We start from the raw sequence: 21055 nt of genomic DNA, 5'->3' as shown, positions 1-21055 counted from the left end.
CACAGTAATTTTCTACCACAACATTGCAACTTATTTCTAATTATTTTCCCAAACATCTTAGTAATGTGAAAGAAATTAATCTAATATGAGTGTGTAAGAGCTAAGTCTTATCCAGTGGATTTAAAACAATTAAGAATCCCATCAGAATACCTGTTTACATTAGCTGTTTATTTCATTTGTCTCCCTTCAAAAATTCAACCTTAAAGGGATATTTTGGTGCTGCTTAGCTGAATAACAACTGACTGTTAGAACAGGAGAGTGTAGCCATGGCTTAAAAAAGAATACATGTATGTTACACTAAGCAGATAAATCCAAGTTTTATTGCAGTTTCCAAAAGTAATTTTCTTGACCAAAAGGAAATTGCTGCACTGTGAAGACTTTTGGGAGATGAAGAAATCAATTGCAAAGTTGGCAAAAACAAAATAAAAAAAAGAGTGGGAGAGGGAAATGTAGGAAAAATAGGAGGGGAAAAGGCAAAATCTTCCACTAGAAAATGTAAAGCTCCTTTGAGTCTCAGATGTTCTTGATTTTGGATGTTACTATTCAAACTCTGCATATATGTGGCTTCTTAAAATGAATTAAAACAAGCAGAAAATAATGGTTTGTTATACAGTAGAATTATTATGACTAATGCAATGAACCACAATAAAATGCAACATCAAACACGGTTATTTTATATATGAATTTTAGAAAGTTATCACCTTCTTGGCAGCTTTGGGAAGCACGAAGTTTTAGAGTTTCATTAGAAGCCTGGTTTGGGTTTATTTTTTTTTTCTAGAAACTTCAGTAAAATAGGCAGTGACAAAAAAGACAAGATAATACATACTCTTGCATGCTGATGTGTCTTGAAGTTATTGTTTATTAGTATAACTGAATTTTGTAAAGTAGAATAGGCAGATTAAGAGTCAGTAGGATGCACTAGAAGTTAGCATGCCAAGAGCAATTTAAACAAATATTAAATACTTGCTCTCATGGAAAATGAGATGTTTCTCTTTTTCTCAGTTTTACACTGAACTGGCAGTTAATACAAGAAAAAATAATATCTATTCACATGGCAATTGGTTTACATACAAACAGCTACCATATTTCGTTTGCAATATTATTGAACTTAAATTTTGTCCAGTATAGTGCCAGAGAATCTGGTCAAGCAATCTGCTTTTACAACCCATTTGCGACACAAAGTTAGCACATCCCAAGGGGATAGAACAAATTGTTTCAGTGTGCCATGCTACATTCAGACTTCTTTCCAAGTGAGCCTAACTACAAAGGAACCATTAGCCAAAGGGTCATGTGGTTCTGCAGTGCATGAGCAGAGAACTGCACTCCTGTCCTGCATGGAGACTTCTTATTCACATGAAAGAAATTACTTTTCCCATCATGCACCCATAAAAAACAAAGGTCAGAAAAATAACATTTTCCATAGTGTAATGTCTTTTGTCATGACAAAAACAACCTCTTCTTTAAGAGCAAATGTGGTTTAGTCCTATTTGAGAGTCATTCTGTCACTTAAAAAATAAATTTACTATATTTAAAAATGCTGCCTCCATTAAAGTTTATTGCTTACTTGTATGTTATTAATAACTATACTACTACATTTAATATTGTGCAGTTAAATAAGCATCCACAATTCATCCTGCAATAAGATCTTACCGAGACCTTCAAAGGCTAATACAATAATTTTCATTTTTGTCAAACCTCAGCTGTAACTACTAATCTCAAACTCTTCATGACTTACAAGCACAATCAATAAGCATCAAAACCACAGGTCCTTATTTAAGTGAAGAGTACTGTAATAATGCATTTTCCTTATCTTGCTGATACTTCTGAAAACAGGGATTTCTAGGACAGAAAGATATGCTTGAAATCCTAACAAAGATACGTTGGAATTTCCACAAGTGATCAGCTCTAAAAATCATATCACACTGAACCATGAAATAGAAAGTGTATCCGAAATTTAGTGCAAAATTTAACACTCATGAGTTCCGCTGATTCTGTTAGCTGCTCCATTTACATGCCAATTTACAGCCCTACCTAAAAATGCATTTCTTAAAACCCTTAAAATAAACTGCTTTGGTACTTCCTTTGTAGTATAAGTTCATTTTACACGTGTCTTGAGAAACAAATATTCAACGCTGAACCACAGCCATTAAATTGATACCACCATCAGCAAAGGTAAATTATGCAAATCAGAATTATGCAAACATCTTGGGTTTTTTTAGTTGTTACTATTTCTATTTTGTGCAGCTGCTTGTCAGAGTTCATTATGTGAGGATGAAATTTTTTTAGTGTCATTATCCAAAAAACCAGAAGTCACAAACTTGTGTCACCAATGAGCTATTTATTGCTTTTAATGTCTGTTAAGGTACCTGACAGCCAGAACTTGAGCACTATATCTGGAGTTCTCTCCCAAAACCATCTTTCTTGCAATCCACAAAAAGTCATACAACTGGCATTCAGAAATAAATACTTTGCTTCCTACCAGCAGGTTTGAGGGGTATTTCTTTTGGTATGTATACATAGCACAGCCCGCAACTCCCTTTTTTTTCCAAGCCTCTCTTATATAACAGACTGCAAAAACCATCTCTGTGCAACGTGATCAAGATGCGATCTCCTGTTTCGGAACTACAACATTTAACATAATCACATTCAACCCAGTCCCGAGCTATTAATCAACTTCTCATTAATGTCGATGATCAATCACAAGTTCTCGGCAGTTCTGCGAGACACAGACTGATAGTCAGTCAAGGCTCCCAAAGGGTCAAGTCATTAACAGACTGAAGAGAGACGGCTTCACCAACTTGGCTCACAAATGGTATTACAAGGGTATTTGAACATCATATAACGTTTTGCTTAAATATCACAGCCTTCCTAGGTGGTTTGGATTTAAGGTTGGGGCTCCTCTCCAGATAACCTGTGTAAAGGCAAATAGGCTCATAAAAGCCCTAAAGCCACTTGAGTCTCAGAGGCCCACCAGTAGAATATGCAGCAGCTTTCTCTGGAGACCTGCCCTTAACCCCTTCATGCCATGTCGTTTATACACTGACCAACTAAGTAGGCTGTCTGAAAATTATCAACCCAGCCTATGAGTTATATAATCAGTTTATTTTTTAAGACAGGATGAATATATCCTTAAATACAGGACGACAAAGATTTTTTTTCCTCTCTTGATTTTGCAAAAGCCACAACAGACTTACATAAACTCCATGTATTTCTGGGTTGTCCTCTCTATCTTGAGGTACGTAAGTCTTGACGTACCTTATGGAGAGGTTTGTTACGAACCACAGCTCAGGCTGACTCACGGTTTTCACTTTACATACAGGCTACCTATAAAGATTTTGAAAATAAACCTGCAATGTGAAGTTTTTACTTTCCTTCTTATTGCCAATAAAAAGGCATACTTGTTTTAAGGAGTAAAAATATCAATTACTACAGCCAATAAAGTTTCGAACTGGGTGTTCGATAAAGGGACCTCTTAATTTCTAAATATTTCCCCAAGTTTTGGATATTTCTTCCTGCAACGTATAGGGTTAACCATGACACCCTAAATCCAAACAAAGCACACTCTAACAAAGTATAAGAAAATGTATCTGTACGAGATACTGTATTACACTCTTCCATGTATTCGTGCTTCCAATCCCTCCAGGGGAAATTTAACATGGTTTCTAAAATTATCCCTCTTTAGATTTTTTTTTTTTCATTTTTCTCCAAGATCCCTGGCCAGATGAATTTGTGTATTACATGAACTGCCTGTGCCACTGCACCTCCTTCCTCTGTGGTGACTTGATTCAGCTGAAGCTACGCTTTGACCGATCAATGCAAGCACATTACACACCAGAATAAGAGTAAGGTAAGGGTAAAGGAAAGAAAAGCATCTCTCCTTTCAGCCATTAAATATAGATCAACGAAACATCACAGCGCACATCGCGGCTCCGCTCCCCACCCCCTCCGCCCGCTCCTCGAGCGCAGGATTTCGCAGACGGTGGCTTCAAAGAAAGAATACACACCCCACACACCCCTCCGCACACACACACAGATACACATACACATGCAGCACACACACACAGAACCGCGCAGCAGCAGCCGCTCGGAGCCGCCCCAGGGCCCGGTCTCCGCGCAGGGCCGGGCGCTGCCCCCGCCCGCGGGTCCCCGGGCTCCTTCTTCTTCGTCTTCCTCCTCCTCCTCCCTGGCCCATGACTTCACTGCCGTAACGAGCACATTAGTGCAGGGCGTCGGGAGACACCATGCCGCGGATGCCCTACATAAGCAACGACTAACGTAGAAAGAAAGGGAGGAAAGCGATGGAGGGGGGAGGCGCGGGAGGAAGAACCATGGGGAAATAACGTACTTTGTTACCTCTCGGCTGAAGGCACAAACACTGCTCCTTGCAGCCCAACCCAGCCCGGCTGCCTCGGAGCAGCGCAGGACCCGACACCAAAAAGAAACATCACGCAGGCAGGAAGGGGGGGGGGCACCTGGCACCATTACGGTGCCTGTCGTACTCACCGATCGGCGCCGATTCAGCGTGCTTGCTCCCAAACATATACCAAAACCCAAGAGCAAATCCTCAGTCCGCTAGGCAAGGATGAAAGGGGGGAGGGGGGGGGCGAGCGACGGCCCCAGGCTTCACCGCAAGGTCCTGACCTTGCCCAGCTGCAGCATCTTCGGCTTGCCCCCCCCCGGGCGTGCGTGTGTGCCCCTGTGCGCCCGTGCGTCCCCGTGTCCGCAAGAGCGCGCCGGTCCGGCTCCGCGGGGCTCGGCCGCAGGACAGCTGCCCGCTGGCTGCCGGGGCGAGGAGGGCTCGGCATCCACCGCCCCGCCGCTGGGGCGAGGCGCGGGGCCGCTGCGGCGGCGGCGGCTGGGGCAGGCTGCGCGGCGGCGCCGTAGCGCAGCGCGCCGGGCGGGCGCACCGGCCGCGGGATGTGGCCGAAGGAGACACAGCCGCCGCCGCAGCATCTGCCGCCGCCGCCGCGCTCCCGCCCGCCCTAACTCCCTCCCTCCCGCCTGCCTCCGCCCCTCCCTGCCCGTCCCCTCCCCAGCAGGAGCGCGCCCGCCGCGGCCGAGCAGCCGGCGCTGGGGGGGAGAGAGGGGGGCGGGTGGCCCCACTCCCGATGAGGAGGCGCCGCCGCCCGTGCCGGGCGGGGCCGAGGTAGGGCCCGGCCGGGTCCCCCTCAGTGTCGCCGCAGAGGGGCGCGCCCCCGTATTTCCCCAGTAACCCTGCAGCCAGGGGGGGACTCTGATTTACTGGGGAAGGAGGAGGCGAGGCGGCGGGCGCAGGTGTGGAGGCGCACCCCGGGGCGGGGGGCGTCGATGTGGAGCAGCCCCTCAGCAGTGACCGCGGCTCCTGCCGTCATGGGTTGGGAACTTGAAATCTGCCGGCCAAAACGGTGACAGCAACACGGAAGCAGGAGCTCGTTCCCCGGCTCATGTTTCCTTCGGTTCCCTCTTCCCATCCTTGGGAAACCTAGGTGGGAAATCTACCACGTTTTCAGAAGTCTTCTTGCGAGCAAAGAGGGTAAGGAATATGGAAGTCATGTTTTACTCCTGCGCACCCTTAACTCTTCGCTGAGAAACTTGTGTGGAATGCAGTTGCAGCACTCACCTGAAAGTTGCCACTCCAGGGCTCCATTCAACTCGCTGCGCGGAGTTTTGATACCTGAGCAAAACCACCAATTTTTTGGGATTGTTACCCGGGGTAACTGCTGCCAATTCCCGCTCACAGCAGGCTGAGCATCAGCGCGGCAATGAGGACAGCCACAGACTCGGCCGAGGCGCCAGGGCAGCGCCTACAGCTGGTCATTTGTTGCCCGAGCCCGCGGCCGCAGCACCTGCCCCGCATGGAGGGGACCCGCATGTGCCCTGGACGCCAGGGGCTGCCATGCCGGCCGCTCCCGCAGGACAAGGCGCTCCCATCTATCCTCCCCCGCCGCCTCCCTGCGCCCCTCCAGCACCGCCCTCCGCCCTGGAGATGTCATGGCGGGCCCCGCAGGGACAACCACGGGCGCGGCAGCGGGACCTGCCGCCGGGCTGAGCTGGGGCGGCAGCGGCACCGATGGACCGACCGACCATCGCGGCCGGGCTGCACGACGACTCGCTGCTGCCACCTCTCGCCTGGCGTTCTCGCAGCTTCCCCAGACTCTGGCGAGAAGGAGCTTCACCTGGCTGAAGTTCCCCCTTCACCTCACCGAGGCTTTCGTTGGGGTGACTACCCCTTTCTTCGTTTCACGGGAACGCCAAAGGCTACATATCTTCCCTGCACCAGAATGCCTTGCTTTCGGCCTGAGGTCTCCTTTTTGGGGAGTTTTATTTCCGTATTTACTGAACCATATAAGTGACTAGTATATGTCCCTTTTCTGGGTTAAGTGGAGGTGGCCTATCCACCTGTGTCAAAATCAGTAAGTTACAACTGAGGGTGATTCAGTCTGGCAGCACTCCTCAACGTCAAACCAGACTTTGCCCAACTACTAGAACCTGAGGGCAGAGCACCTCTAGGTTCAAAACCAGAGTAAGTCCCAAACCTAACTATCAAGTACTGGTATGGCATGCATCTCCACCTCTCAACACTTACTGAGTTGCAACCAGAGCCGAGCTTGCTAGTGGCAGAACACACCAGTGAATATAGTCTTGCCCTTGACTTGAGTACAAAAGCAACCAACTAGTCCTTTGCCCAAACTTTTGGTTAGACCAAAAGTTACTTTTCACCCTAGATAATATCACTGGTCACTGAAGCCAGCAATAGGGAGAGTGAAAAAACAAAAGCAGCTCATCATCTGTGTCTGGAGGAAGAATAAAATGTCTCCTAAGTCCAAGACCCTGGGTTTGTGATTCGCAGCCTGAGACAGGCATCTAATTCTGAACTGAAAATAGTGTATAACCCAGTAGTTACCTAGACTCACTATCCTACTGTTAAACCTCAAAATGTACTTGATAATAAAATTACTGGGTATTTATACCATCCTAGATCCACCATAGCACTATGTGATCCACCTTCTGCAGCCTAGCCTCTTCTCTTTTTCAAAGCTGAAAGGTCTTTCTGTCAATAAAGGAAAAAGAGGTAAAAGGGCTAGAAGCAGGCCATGTCCTCCTTTCCTTCTCCCTGAAATATAGCCATGTAATAGGGGCATTTCATGGCCCTGGGGATTGTACATATCTGGCCTAATTGTGGGATGAGCAGTGTGTGCTAGTGAAGGATGTACCTAAGACACCTGATTCTCCCCACACTGTAAAGGTTACCCAGCTAACTTTACTGATCTGAGTAGTCTAGCCTGGAAGTTAAGTATAGTAGCAATAAAGGTATATAATAATGTAGACTCTCTGTATGGAAAGTGAGAGCTGGAGGCAGAAGCGTTTTGGAGGAATCTGGGAGGTGTCTGAAGAAATTTGTTTTTCTCTCACAAGACTTTGTCTTTCCCACCACTATTTTGCATGACAGGGAATTCATCCTAAGGTGTTGCAGGATTCACAAAGCTTCTCCTCCTGCTTATCACCCCTGATTCTCCCTGCATCACCTTTTCGATATTCTCTGACACCAGGGGAGGTCAGAGAAGGAGCCAAGACTGACTGAGCCCTGCTTATGGATATGGAGAAATGAGACAAGGGAAATAAATCAGATTTTCAGAAATGGCTTTTTGCTGCTGCTGTCACAGAGGAAGGGTAAGGGAGAGTAGTGGGGGGTAAGACTGTAAAAAAGAGTGTGATCGACTTCTGGAAGAGATTGCCCCATCTGGGGGTAGGTACTGTCTGCCTACTTCATTCCCAGTGACTAAGCCTCTTGTTCTGACAAACCAAAAGCATATGTAGGTGAAAGCTGTTCACTTTTTTGGGCAGTCCCAGCCTTCTCAAATACAGATAGTCCGTTTTCTCAGGTCCGTGCCTGGGCACAATATATCTATCCTAAGCTTTGATTAGCTTTCTTGAGGGTTTATTTGAGTTACTTTTGTGTGTTGTTGATTTTTTTTTCTTGAAAAAGGTGGAAAAAGAAAAGGAAATTATTATCATGTCAAGGCCAATATTTTCAAGCCCAGAAGCTGTAAAAGCATCTTCACCATTTGTATTTGCCCCTTAGGTTTACAAAGACCCTTGAGGCCTCAAATGTCTATTTGGTCAAAGTAACAACAAGTAAAAATTTTAGAAAACAGAAAAAAAAAGTAGTAACATGAATAGAGTTAAATTCAGTGATAGAATTTTCAGATAATTAGTCTTCTAAATGACTGTATTATAAAGAGTAATAGCAGTTACAAATTGTTTAATCTTAGGCTCAAGAGTTGCATGCTACTAGAGCTGGTTGCCAGTGATACTCTTCCCATCCTGCTAACTAGAAATATAACTTTTTCTTTGTGGAAAATTTCATCTACATGTAAAGGATAAAATTCACAGCAGAAGAACACAAGGAAAAGTCCATTAGTCAACAGTTAGACAATGCATCAAAAATATGGGATACCTAGATACAAGCACTAGTTGTGTCTGCTTGTACTGTCTCAATACAAACTATATTTAATTTTAGTTTAATCCTTCTAGGAACAGAGTTTGGGAGCTTGTTTTCTGAATGTTTGGATAGAAGGGAAAATATTTCTTGGCTGATTTGACTTTCTTAATTGAAGATTATGTTTAAATTTAACTTTGTACTTCATATGAAGATTGTTGAGATCCTCTGTAATGGTCAGGATCCAGCAACTTCCTTTGTCACACTGAAGTCAATGGAAACCTTCTATACTAAGAATATAACTGAAGTAAAACTAGGTGTATGTAACAGATTCATGTTTCAGGCAATCTTCAGCAAATCTGGAATAAAATTGGAAAAGCATAGTTTTTTTTCTTTTTAATAAACTGAAAAAGCAGCCAAGCATAATTAGTTTTTCAAGTTTAGAGGAATATTTCAAAGAAGTTATTGCAATTACTGTCTTATCCCTCTCTAAGAAATAGTTAAAGGTGCAATTATTCAAAGGAGATGACAACATCCATTGAATTACATTTCAAATAAGAGCATGTTTCTTGAAATGCACACTATGGTGTCTTAATGAAACTAAACTGGTAATGAATTTAAATAACTGATCCAAATTTCTTCTCTTTTATTTGACTATGGTATTATCTTTAAAAAGTCAAGTCATCTTTGAATTATAGTAATACTATCTATATTTTCCATTTCTTCTAAATTGTTGCACAATATTATATAGTAACAAAGTATATGTAAATCCTGGGATGACACTGGCTTTCTATGCCCCAATGATGACATGACAACAGAAGGTTTGCATGATTGTATTTGCATAAGCTCATGTCCTGATCTCATGGAAATTTTTTTTTTAGCAGAAGTCTTCTAAAGAAATCTAAGGTATTTTCTATTCTGAGGCACAGCTGGCTTTGACTCAGTCTGATTATGAGTAAATTAGTGTTGAAGTGCTAAGCTTGACTGGCAATAGGAAGATACAATTGAATTTGTAGTACCTGAAGATTTTGTAAATGAATCCATATTTGCATTGAGAGAGTTGGTTTGTATGTACTGAAGACAACGCTTGGTTCCCTAGGACATGACTGGGATTTTCTTATTCCCAGCTTCATCCATCGATGACCACATAGGCAGTTATGAGCAAAATCTCTCTGAAACAGCTGGTTTAAAATGTTTTTTGGACCTACTCAACTTTAAAAAATCATTTTAAGAATAATTATTTAGCTAGTAGCTGCCATTAATTTCCTAAGCTATTTGGCATTTTGAGCATGACGGATTTTCACAAAAAATTATACAAAAAGCTAAAAATTCAATTGAATTCAATTGTCTGTGTCAATCACAATCAACCAGCACTCCTATTCAAGGCATAGTAGGGGGACTGCATTATTTAATAATAAAACTTATCTAAGTGTTCCTGATTAATGAGCTTGTTGGATTTTTACTTAACTTCAAGGAAAAACATAATGGAAATATTAAGAGGGTAAGAGAGAATGTAGATGCTTATTCCTCTTAATTAAACACATCTGATTTAAAGAGGGGTTAGGGGTTTTAGTTTGGTTTTTTGTTTGGTTTTGATTTGGGGGGTTTTTGTTTGTTTTGAGTTTTTTGGTTTTGTTTTTTTTCGGGGGGAGGGGTTGGGGGGTTTTTTTGGTTTGTTTTTTTTAAAAAACTTTTTGGGGTATTGTCATTTGAAAGATGGAAGGCCAGAAGTTGAAATGAAAATTATTATAGTGTAAAAATTGTTCTTTTCAGCATGCAGTAAAAGAAAGTTTGCTGTTATAGATTCCTATATCCTGTACATGCATAGGCTATACAAAGAGCTGAATGTTCTGAAAAAAGTTCTCAACCCTAATCCCATGAAAGAGAGTAATCTCAATCTATCTTCATGTCACCCAGTGTTATGAGCAGTCTGATGTCAACTCAGCTGCAAATTACGGTCTAGTTTTAATAGTTCGAAACATGGTTATCCCTTTTATTGTTAATTGAAATGTGAAGACATTCTCAGGATGCATCCCTCAGTGCATTAAAAGCTACAAAAGCATTTAGGATTAAGGTATAACACAAAACTATATTGTACCTTTTGGATTCTTTTTCCTCTTCACTGTACTTGCATATTGAATAAATCTATCTCAACAAAAAAAGACCATCCTGCAAAAATCCAAGTAGAAAACTTTCTACAGACACAGAAAATGTTGCAGTGTGAATAAAAGTTAGTGAAATCTTGTTATACTGATTATCCTTTTATTTAATCCAATTATGTATGAGTTTTACTATGTATTTTTCCACAGTTTAAAAGACTGACAGAGTTCAAGGAATCAGTAGAGCATCTAGTTAGACCTCATATTGCATAAGACTGAGACATTACCTACCCTGAAAGCAAAATTAGTGACTTGGCATATCTTGCAATTATGGAATGCTAGGTCACTTTTAATCTGTGCTCTATTATATTTAGTCAGCATCAGGAAAGATAAAGCTAGTTTTGCCTGACTGTTATAGTCCCTGAACATGGTGCTCCAAAAGTTATACACTTTTACTTTTTCCAACCAGCATGGCTCTAAATTTCTGAAGATTGTTGATCTGTTTTTCCAATGCTCAGGAACTTCTCATGTGACACCTGTTCAGAACCTTGCTCTAGTTTCATCTGATAGTCACACTAACAACTCTTGTGAAAAGCCAGACCTCTGAAGCTCCATGGGTACAATAGTTAGCAAGGACTCAGTGTAAGAATTCTCTTCTTATATGGCATATACATTAATGTTTTAATGTACAGGAAGACACACTGTAATATTCCTTGCATCCATACCTGGAGTTTCTTGAGTATGCTCCTGGTGCAGTCAAAGCCTTTCCCCTACTGGTAGCGCCGAGGCTGAAGTCACAGATGGGTGCTGTCTGGAGAGCAATGTAGACAACAAGGTCCTCCAGCGTGTCCTGTACATACTGAGACCCAAACTGCCTCATTTCCTTTCTTTTCTCAACTGAACTCTTCTGTACTTCATAGTTGTGAAGCAGATTGTCTCACACTTTGACCTGGCAATTCCCTCTGTCAGACCTCAGAATTAGTACATCTCAAAAAACGTTGGACTGTGTCAGAGCATCCGATTCACGCCTATTAACCAGTTTTGCCACTTTTTGAACAGGCTATCTTGCATAATTGGATGTATCTGGTCCTATACATGATTTACACTAGAAACATGTGTGTTTGTCATCCCATAGAGTTTTCAGTAGTAAGCTTACTTCTAAAATCTCTGTAGTTTAGAAAGAATAATTTTCAGCAGCAAAGGAGGACCAACTGCTGCAGTTTAAATAGCCGTTAATCTAAGAGTAGAATGGCTGACTGTGCAATGGAGGAGTAAAATACTGAATTTTTCTTACGAAAGTTTACATATAATGGTTTTCTATCTGGGAAACTAGATTTTCACAATGATGTTGTAAAAGTGGAAATAAATTATAAATTTTTCAGCTTGACACCTTTCTTGAAGGCTGTCGCTGTCCTTCTATGTTCTTTGTGATAGTTTTCAGCACAGCTTTTAAATGTGTCAAGAAAATATGTGGAGCACATGGGACAGGATGTATTTTCCTTCATTTTCTGTTCTGTTCCTGCTCTTTCAATTTCAGGGTAACAGCTGGTGAAGGAAAACTTGAGCTTCTTACCCTACCCTACTCAGAAAAACTAACTTCTTTCTCATATAATTCTGTTATTTAAATCTCTGTATTACTGCACACCTGACCTCCCTTGTGTTATTTTTAACTTAGTGCAAAGCAGAAAGATATATTTTATCAACACCACCCGCTTAAATTAAAAAAGAAAAGATAACTGAGTTTAGTATTCTCTTACCTCTTGTGCAAGAAGAAAAGAAATGGAAGTAATGAGCTGTAAGGTAGTAAAAAATTTAAGAGGGAAATACAAAGATGTTTCTAAATACTAATGTAAAGCTTTTAAATTATTATTATTTATCAAGTACTTATTAAAAATGGATTTATATTACATTTAGTTAGTCAGTTATTTTTGCTGGATTTTGGAATTTCCACAAATTCTACTGTGGCTGTACACTATAAGAACAACTGCAGGTGTTCAAAAGTAACATAGTCAGTCCCAGCATCAGTCCTTCTGGAGAGACATTAAAAGTGTGCTGTGACAGCTCTCATGAACTCAACAGCAAGAATCCTTTTAAAGGGGTAAAGCCTTTTAACTGAGTTACAAAAAATCTTTGACATTTCCCTTGTCAACTGTGTCCCTAAAGTAAGTTACTATTGTCACATACAAAGTTCAGATGGCAAATCTATTCCTTTTTCACTCTAGGATATCAATTTAGAAACTTGTATTAGATTCAGTGACCTTTGGCTATGTTTATGTTATTTTGCGATGCCTGGGAGATTTTTCAGCTGTTATAAAGCAGCAGAGAATAGCACTGTGTTTTTGGAAGTTTAAACATATTCTATAGAAAAATACAGGTGAGCAACTATCCATCTTTGGATTCTTTTTTCCTGTTGCTTACTCCAATGAGTAACTGACAAGGTAGTTGCCAATTTAACCTAATACTGCATCAAGCAGTCATGTGACACAGAGTAGACTTTGATCTTCATACCCTTAGTATGAATTTTATGTCTACAATGCACTTTCTCGAGGTAGCTGTTTCTTGTAAAAAAGTTATTAAACCACAAAATCAAAATGTAAGGGATTTTGTCTTTCTACCATGTTATTTTAGTAGTCCAGAGTAGCTAAATGCCCTCACTTTTCAAAAGCTACAGTTTTTGTTTTTGTATCTAGAGCTCAAAAGAAAGAAGAATCATAGAATCACAGAATGTTCAGAGTTGGAAGATCATCTAGTGCCAATCTTCCTGTCATGGGCAGGAACACCTCCCACTTGACCAGGTTGTTCAAGGCCTTATCCAGCCTCATCTTGAACACTTCCGTGGATGGGGCATCCACAGTTTTGCCGGGCAACCTGTTCTAGTAACTCATCATCCTCAGAGTGAAGAGTTTCTTCCTAATATCTAATATCTAATCTAAATTTCCCTTCTTCCATTTTTGACCAATTATTCCTTGCCTCTTTATAGAATGCATTGTGTGTTTATAAGCATTAAAATGGCAAGCATTAATTTCAACAATATGTAAGTTTTATCTTTCACTTAGGTTTCATGTGTAGAAGTAATGGTCAGTGTATTGCAGTGAAGAAAAATACTTTGATATGTAAAGGGTATTTCATCAGCGGTTGTTTAGTGAGTTGTTCTTCAAATATAATATTGCATTAGTCTATTATAAGAAATGTGATCTGGAGCTTTAATGTATCTAATAACAATCTCAAGATTGTCACAGTGATAGAGATAGCAGACCATTAGTGTGTTTCGTTTAATATATATATATATGGGGCAGTCATTAGAACAGATGACTGAGGGTTAGGATACTCTGTTACAGGTCTTCACTGAGACGGGATATGTCCATAACTTCCATAAAACTGGCTTCTACTGTTTCACAAATTAAATAGGGATATCACACACACTAGGCTAGACTGAGGTCTATGCATAAGGAACAACATAGAAGCGAGATAGAAAAAATCCCTGAATATAGCCAGTGTACTTCAGAGTGAGCAAGTACAAAGAGCCACCACAATGTGAACTTCTGTGAAGGGCAGACTGCACTGACTATGGCTGGTAAGCTCCTCTTCTCCCACTGGTTTGTCAGACAGTCTCAGCTTTCCCTCTTATGAGTAACTGGCAAACAAATATGATGTTACTGAAATAGGTGAAGTTGCCCACCAGATGCTGCAGGTTACTACACTTTGTTGTGAAGAATGCCTAAAAATACCTGCTCCTAACCATTATAGTAACAGTTCTGACAACTCTTTCAGATCAGAGAGGCAGTGGAGGTTCATTAGCCTTCCAGAGCAATGGGGAAGGCTCTTTCACTTACTATATCACAGATGCCTCCTTTGCTCTTGATTTCTTGTCTCTATAGATCTATGATCACCTGATTTCTTTTCAGTGTTACTGTCTACCTCAGCCAACTCTGTCAACCTTTGTTTTTTAACTCCTAACATCCTATGGTAAGTTGCACTCATTCCCTTAATGCCCCTTAAAGATTGTGAGAATAAGTTTGCTTTCTTCCCGTGAGACCTATGACACTCTTTTTTCCCCCCTCTGCACCCCTTCTTGTCAGTTACAAAAAGCTGGTGGAACCACCCCAAGGCCTTGAGTGATTTGTTCAGTTATGTTCACTTAATTGGTGAACTGAGAGATATGGTCATAGAAATTGTCTGTGTTATCTCCTGTTCCTTAGGTTCTGTGTATCTCAGTGGGGTTTATTACTTTTTATGTGTCTTCTTTTTGTTGTTTTTTTTTTTTTAACAATATTCTTAAGAAATGTCCCTCCATTACAGGTGTTACGTATCTTTTACATTTCCCATAACTTTTACCTTCCACATAACCTTACATTACTTATTAATATTAACACCATGTTTGAGCAACTAGAGCTCATCTTAAGAAAACTGATCTAGAACAAAAAAAGAAAAAAAAAAAAAGAAAAATAAAGCCAGTCCTCTCTGAGTCATTTATTAACAGGATTTAGAGGATAACATCACCCAGTGTTCTTTTAAGCAATATAATGTGTTTTTCGCAGACTCTGAAGAGAACAACAGCCACAGAGAAATAATTTGATTTTTACACAGTATTTTACTGGTAGAAGAAATGCACTGATATTAAAACAAAAACACCCCTGGTAACAATAAATAACCAGCAACTTGGATTATATAATAGTTTACGTGAAGACTAAAGAACAATTCCAGTCCTGTGGGTTTTTAAAATACCTAATAAACTTCAGATCTTTTAGTGCTCCTTTGACATCTTTTTTGCAACAGCAACTGAGACAGTCTGCATATTCTTCACAGAACTCCTAGTATTCAGCAAAAAATAGTAAGCAAAAATATTTTAGCTGCAACACTCTACATTTCCCAAGGTATCTTCTTGAGCTGTTTCTTAGTAATTTTACTGCTGTAGTGCCTTATGTGACAAGTTGCACATGAGACTTCATTTCACATGATGTTCTTTGGCTGTGAATCAGAAATTATTGAGAAAACTCAGTTTTCAATAATCATTTTCTCTTACAGAAAGAGGATACACAGAAACCATTATGTGAAGGAAAAAAAACCCAACCAAGCAAACAAAAAAAAAAGGCAAAGTTGTTTAAATTTTGATTGATTAAAAACATTTGAATTGTTATAGAAAACCTGTCAAGATACTTCATATACCACAACCCCTTCTCAGAGGCAGCTTACCCTTCCCTGTTGTGTCCCCAAGTGACACAAGACAGACCTGTTCCTTCACCTTGAAGCACTCAGATTTTTGAATGAACTATGAATTTGATAGACTTCTTTGATCTGGAGCTCAAAACAGTGAAAAAGTGAGGAGGTGGGATTTAAAGCCATTTTGGCCTTTCCAAGAATTACATCAAAAAAACATCCTACGTTCTATATAGCAAAATATATGGATGAATTAAAATGGTTTCTGAATGACATGGCATAGGCTGTTATAGCCTACAAACCTTTAAAGCTGCTGTGGAAAGAATCAGTATTGCATCTTACGTAGGACAACACAGAAAAGAACATATCTTCTTAGAAATTGGTGGTGATTTTATTCGTTGAAGATTCCTAACAGTTCACAAATTGAGGCAACTTCCCTCTGAATTCCATCCCCACATGCTGAGACAGCCAGCCAATCTAAAGGTGGCTATTCAAATATCCACGAGGTCTACTGCAGGTATATTTTGAAAAACCAGGAAAGAAGTTGTTGCTTCTGGATGCAATAGTAAAAAAGAATTATTGCCCAGATAACTATTGTTTTCTGGTATTATTTTTCCATAGAGAAGATCTCATCCTTTTCTGAACTATATTCAAAACCATTAAATACCCCAAATTAAATCTTACCTTATCTAAAATACTGTGCACCTTCTTTCCTAGTATATGGTGAACAGGACTAAGTAACAGCTGCACAACATAGACACATGGAAGGCTTAAAACTGCACTGTCTTTCAGAAATCATCCTCTGAGAGTAAACTTTTTATGCTCACATATTATATTTCTTCCCATAGGACTGATTTCTAATAGATTGCTTTTCACCTTTTACTTGCAGAAATGCACATTGCATTTGTCACCATTGAATTTTTTTGTTTTGTGGGATCATTTCTGCAATTTATCAAAGTAATTTTAAATTCTATTTTTTTTCAGCCTACCTGCAGCCTCACTTGGTTTTCCATCATCTGTGCATTTAATAAGCTTCTTTTTACTTTAGTATCAAATTCATTAATGACAAGATTTAAGTAAAACAGATTCTGAGCAGACCTCTTGTACTGTGGGCGGCAATTCATTGATAGCTACCCTTCGGATTACAGGTTTCCAACAAGATTTACACCCACACTGTAGCAGACTTTATCCAGATCATCCTGTAATAAAATTTTGTCTACATCGTGTCTTCCTAACCTGCCTATAGAGTATCATGTAGGACATCATTCGAAGTTTTTATTGTGATATGAAACATGTTTCTATGTTTCTGTGTTTCTATTCTATCCGCAAGTTTCATTACCCCACTGTAGAATAAAATTGTATTGATTTGACGCATTTAATTTTTTACAAATCCGCATTAGCTGCTATTAATCCTGTAATCTTTCAGTCTCTTCTCTACTTGGAAATGGTTTAGTTACTTGTATCAAGGTTACTCGGGGTCCACAATGAAGAGGAAAAATCTGTAAAATCCCCATGAAATCCTCCAGCTCACTTCCTTTTACCATTCTTAGGGTTAGTCTGCATTTAGGCTTCCTCTTATCCCTATGAATTTTCAAAAATAACTGACAATGAATGTATTTGTTTCAGTCATTTCCATAAATATTTTAGAATTAAATTTACCATGGTCAGCTTATCTTACCAAAATGTATTCACACCTGTTTTCCCCTTGCTCTAGGCTGAGATCTTTTCACACTGGTGTGAAATAATCAACTGTGAAAGCCAGTGCTAATAGGTGGGGAATTTTGGGAAGGCAAGTTTCAAAAAGGGCACAAAATACATGGGTTTTCTTAGCTGTTAGTGGTTTTCTTCTCTGTTGGGTAATGAGCAGGGACTTTTTTTCTACTCTTCTGCTAGCATGCTGTGCATATCTTATGGTGATATGTCTTGTTGATTTCATGGGTTTATGCCTTCGTTTTTTGCTTCCACATGATACCTATGTAATTTTAGCAATCTGATTTTTACTTCCCTTCCTGGATTCTTCTTTTGCTTGAAGTAACTGATGAAGTCATTAGTTAAATCAATTGCTTCTTATCCTTCCTCTTCACTGTGCTATAAGATTGTGACTCTGGTTTAAAAGTCATGTATAACACGACATTCTTTGGAACAGGTGATGCCTACACACGAGTGGATTTGATGGATACAAATTTAACAGAGGGAGATATATAGCTAATACAGAGCGAATTAACTTTTTCTAAATCAGCTGTATATCTAATTTACATAGCATGCAGAGTCATTGTTATTGTTGTAGTTTATGAATTAAATATTTTAAGAGTAATACAAGAACCTTGCCTAGGAGAGCATTAATGCCTTTTTTGTCTCACCTGTTTTTTTATAAAGCCTGTTTTATAACCCTTCCACTAGTTCAATAACTCTGTTTTGCAAACAGTGCTAATAGTAGTCAATTATACTAGCTGGCATTTGACAAGACCTAGAAACACCTAACAAATTACCAACTGAGTCACTACACGAGCAGGAATTTACAGCTATGAACAATGCTGCCGTTTCTATTTATAAGTGTTTCTGACTGTTTTTGTTTTGATTACTTACACACACATGCACATAAGCGGGACTCATCAGCTCGTTGTGGCTTGAAAGTTGACTCAGTCTGGCAGCTGATGCATCTACAGCAGATCAGCTGTTCCTTCAGTAAAAGCTGTCACTATAGTCTGTAAGAATTATTATAATTTATATTGCATAATTCAGTATTGCTGGACAAGTGTGGATCCCCTTATACCAAAAGCATTAAATAGTGTTTATGTAATAAATGACATCTAACAAGGCACAGTATCTTGGTCCTTTGTAATTAATAATATTTTCTATTAATTCTGGACAAAATATGACCACTCATTCTACAGAAAGAAGTGATCTAACAAATAATATGCAAGGAGATAAAAAATCTCAAGCTCGTGCTGTCATACGTGCAATCAGTGGTCAATGAAGGAACGTCTGCATTACACACCTCAGGCTGTGAAATTTTGCCACATTTTATTTGAGAAGAAAGGTTTTGAGGGCCAATCTGAGCTCCCATTCTTCTGTGATTTCATCAGAAGAGAGAACTTTTGAAACCTCCATGTCCTGAGATCTGCAACGAAACTCCCATAGCACTACAGCACCTGCTTGTAGCCAACAATTTCTGTATCTTTAGCCTCAATGTGCCTGATTCTGTGATATGCCTGATTCAAGAGTTGCTCTTGTGCAAAGAAATTCCTTTTCGTGAGAATGTGCCATTGCACAAAACAGCTCTCTATCAAACTCCAGCTCCTACTTCATGAAGCTTTTCCCATGCTGAGAAGAACATAAAGAACCATTATATTACTGAAGGTTGAATACGTATTTCAAATTCACAGAGCTTAGCTTTATAGAGTGTAATGTTACCACAGGCACTGACTGAGAGCAAAATGGGCAAGCTTTAGATTCTAGTCTTTTTTACTAATACAGTCAGAATATGCAGGGGAAGCTAGGAACTAGCTAGTCACTGCTCTGCTTTTGGGAGGCAGAGCACAGCGGTGCTCCAGGCTGTTTTTTTGTAGCACCTATGTTATCTGCTACTGTCAGAAGCTATTGCTGTCACAAGGCAGCGGAAAAGGGTGAGCCAAGGAAGGGTGGAAATTGTCCATTCGTTGACCTCTTCTGTCTATTGTGATGAAGGTCTCTTAAAACCATGAGAGTCAAAATTGTTTCTTCCTGCCCTGTGCCCATACCCATGCAAGCACACATGCACATACACCTACATCTAAAATGCCAGGAAGGAGGACATAGGGAAGCATGTTCATTGCTGTTGGGAATGACATTCTCCTATTATTTCAATGGCAAGATAAGGACCTGGAAATCCTTTACCCTGGATCTGTGTATGAAAGGGGAAGGAGGAAATGCACCTCAGGCAGGTTAAGTTTCTGAATGCCTTGTCAGAGTCCTGGAAAGTCCACTTTCTCCTCCTTCATCTTTTGGACCCAGGGCTCCCCAGTTTCATAGAACTGAACATGAGGCAACAGTGTGCCCAGGTGTCCAAGAAGACCAATGGCATCCTGGCCTGTATTAACAATGGTGTGGCCAGCAAGACCAGGGCAGTGATTGTCCCCCTGTACTCGGCCCTGGTGAGGCCACACCTTGAGTACTGTGTCCAGTTCTGGGCCTCTCATTACAAGAAAGACATCGAGGTGCTGCAATGTGTCCAGAGAAGGGCAACAGAGCTGGTGAAGGGTCTTGAGAGTAAGTCATGTGAGGAGCAGCTGAGGGAACTGGGGTTGCTTAACCTGGAGAAAAGGAGACTCAAGGGACACCTGAAAGGAGGTTGTAGCCGGGGGGTGGGTGGGGTGTCAGTGTAGAGTCGTGACGGCCGATAAAGATACAAGGAGTCAGTTATGTGCAGAAAAGATGTCTTAATAATCTTTATTTTCTCATCTGCTCTTTTATACCCCTTGCTAGCAGCAAGCAGTATCCTTATTTTAGGTAAGCAAGCAACAGAGTTTTTATTGGCTAGGTTCTATGGGCGATACGTTTGGCAAAGCTCAAGGCCTTATTGCAGTTCCCACGTCCTAGGCCTACCAACTTTACAGTCTGCCTTTGTTTTCTCCATTAGGGCTGCGTACTGACTTCCTTATCATCAAGGATACACTCGAAAGTTTGCCCAGTCGATATCTTCATACTGGGAGCTAATAGGCCTGTTATTAACCCTTTCAATGGGGGGCAGTCTCTTCTACCAAATAACAAACAACAGGACAAAAGGAAACAGCCTCAAGTTGTGCTGGGGGAGGTTTAGATTAGATTAGATTCGATATTAGGAATTTTTTTTTTGTGGAAAGGGTTGTAAAGCACTGGATCCGACTGTAATGGAGTCACCACACAGCGGAAGTGTTCAAAAATCGTGTGGACATGGCTCTTGAGGACACAGTTTAGTGGAGAACATGGTGGTGGTGCTAGGTCGATAGTTGGACTTGATTATCTAGAAGATCTTTTCTGGCCTAAACAATTCTATTATTCTATGGTACTGGCAGACAGTATCAGTAGCCAAGAAGAAAAGCAGGAAACAATGAGAAGGGCTGAAGAGGGGAACACAGTGCACCCCATCCCAGCACTCAAAACAACCCCCACTACTCAGAGACCTGGACCACCCATGTCACACGTGTGCTCTGGCTATAACTGGAAGAAGCTGAATGAGCTAGGATTGGGCAGCAGAGGGGCTGGGGTAGAAATATTTGCTGTATGTCCTCTGGACGTAGTCAGATGATGGGGAGTATGCAGACTGCATCAGAGCTGCTATCACCCCTGCTGTAGGGCCTTTTCCCCTCTTGTTGACCTGATTTTAGATGCAGTGTAAGATTTAGTCCTAATTGCATTAGAA

General features: G+C 40.7%; 1 protein-coding gene across 9 annotated transcripts in view; it reads right to left on the bottom strand.

Moving 5' to 3' along the window:
• CTNND2 (catenin delta 2) overlaps positions 1-5726 on the bottom strand; it is a 631056-nt gene extending 625330 nt beyond the window's left edge. For 2 of the 9 annotated variants that reach the window (XM_027724246.2, XM_027724247.2), the window contains exon 1: positions 4504-4893. In XM_027724246.2, coding sequence (XP_027580047.1) covers positions 4504-4540 — 37 coding nt within the window. In that variant the 5' untranslated portion in view covers positions 4541-4893. Of the gene's footprint in view, positions 1-4503; positions 4894-5599 lie in introns of those variants that run through there. The other 7 variants (XM_027724250.2, XM_027724251.2, XM_027724249.2 and 4 more) reach the window with 6 other exon arrangements.
• Positions 5727-21055: the final 15329 nt, after the last annotated feature.

The sequence above is a fragment of the Pipra filicauda genome, unplaced genomic scaffold (genome assembly GCF_003945595.2).
Source record: "Pipra filicauda isolate LSUMZ 115617 unplaced genomic scaffold, ASM394559v2 scaffold39_size4671491_pilon, whole genome shotgun sequence".
NCBI lineage: Eukaryota > Metazoa > Chordata > Aves > Passeriformes > Pipridae > Pipra > Pipra filicauda.
This window is presented reverse-complemented; position numbering and strand designations above follow the sequence as displayed.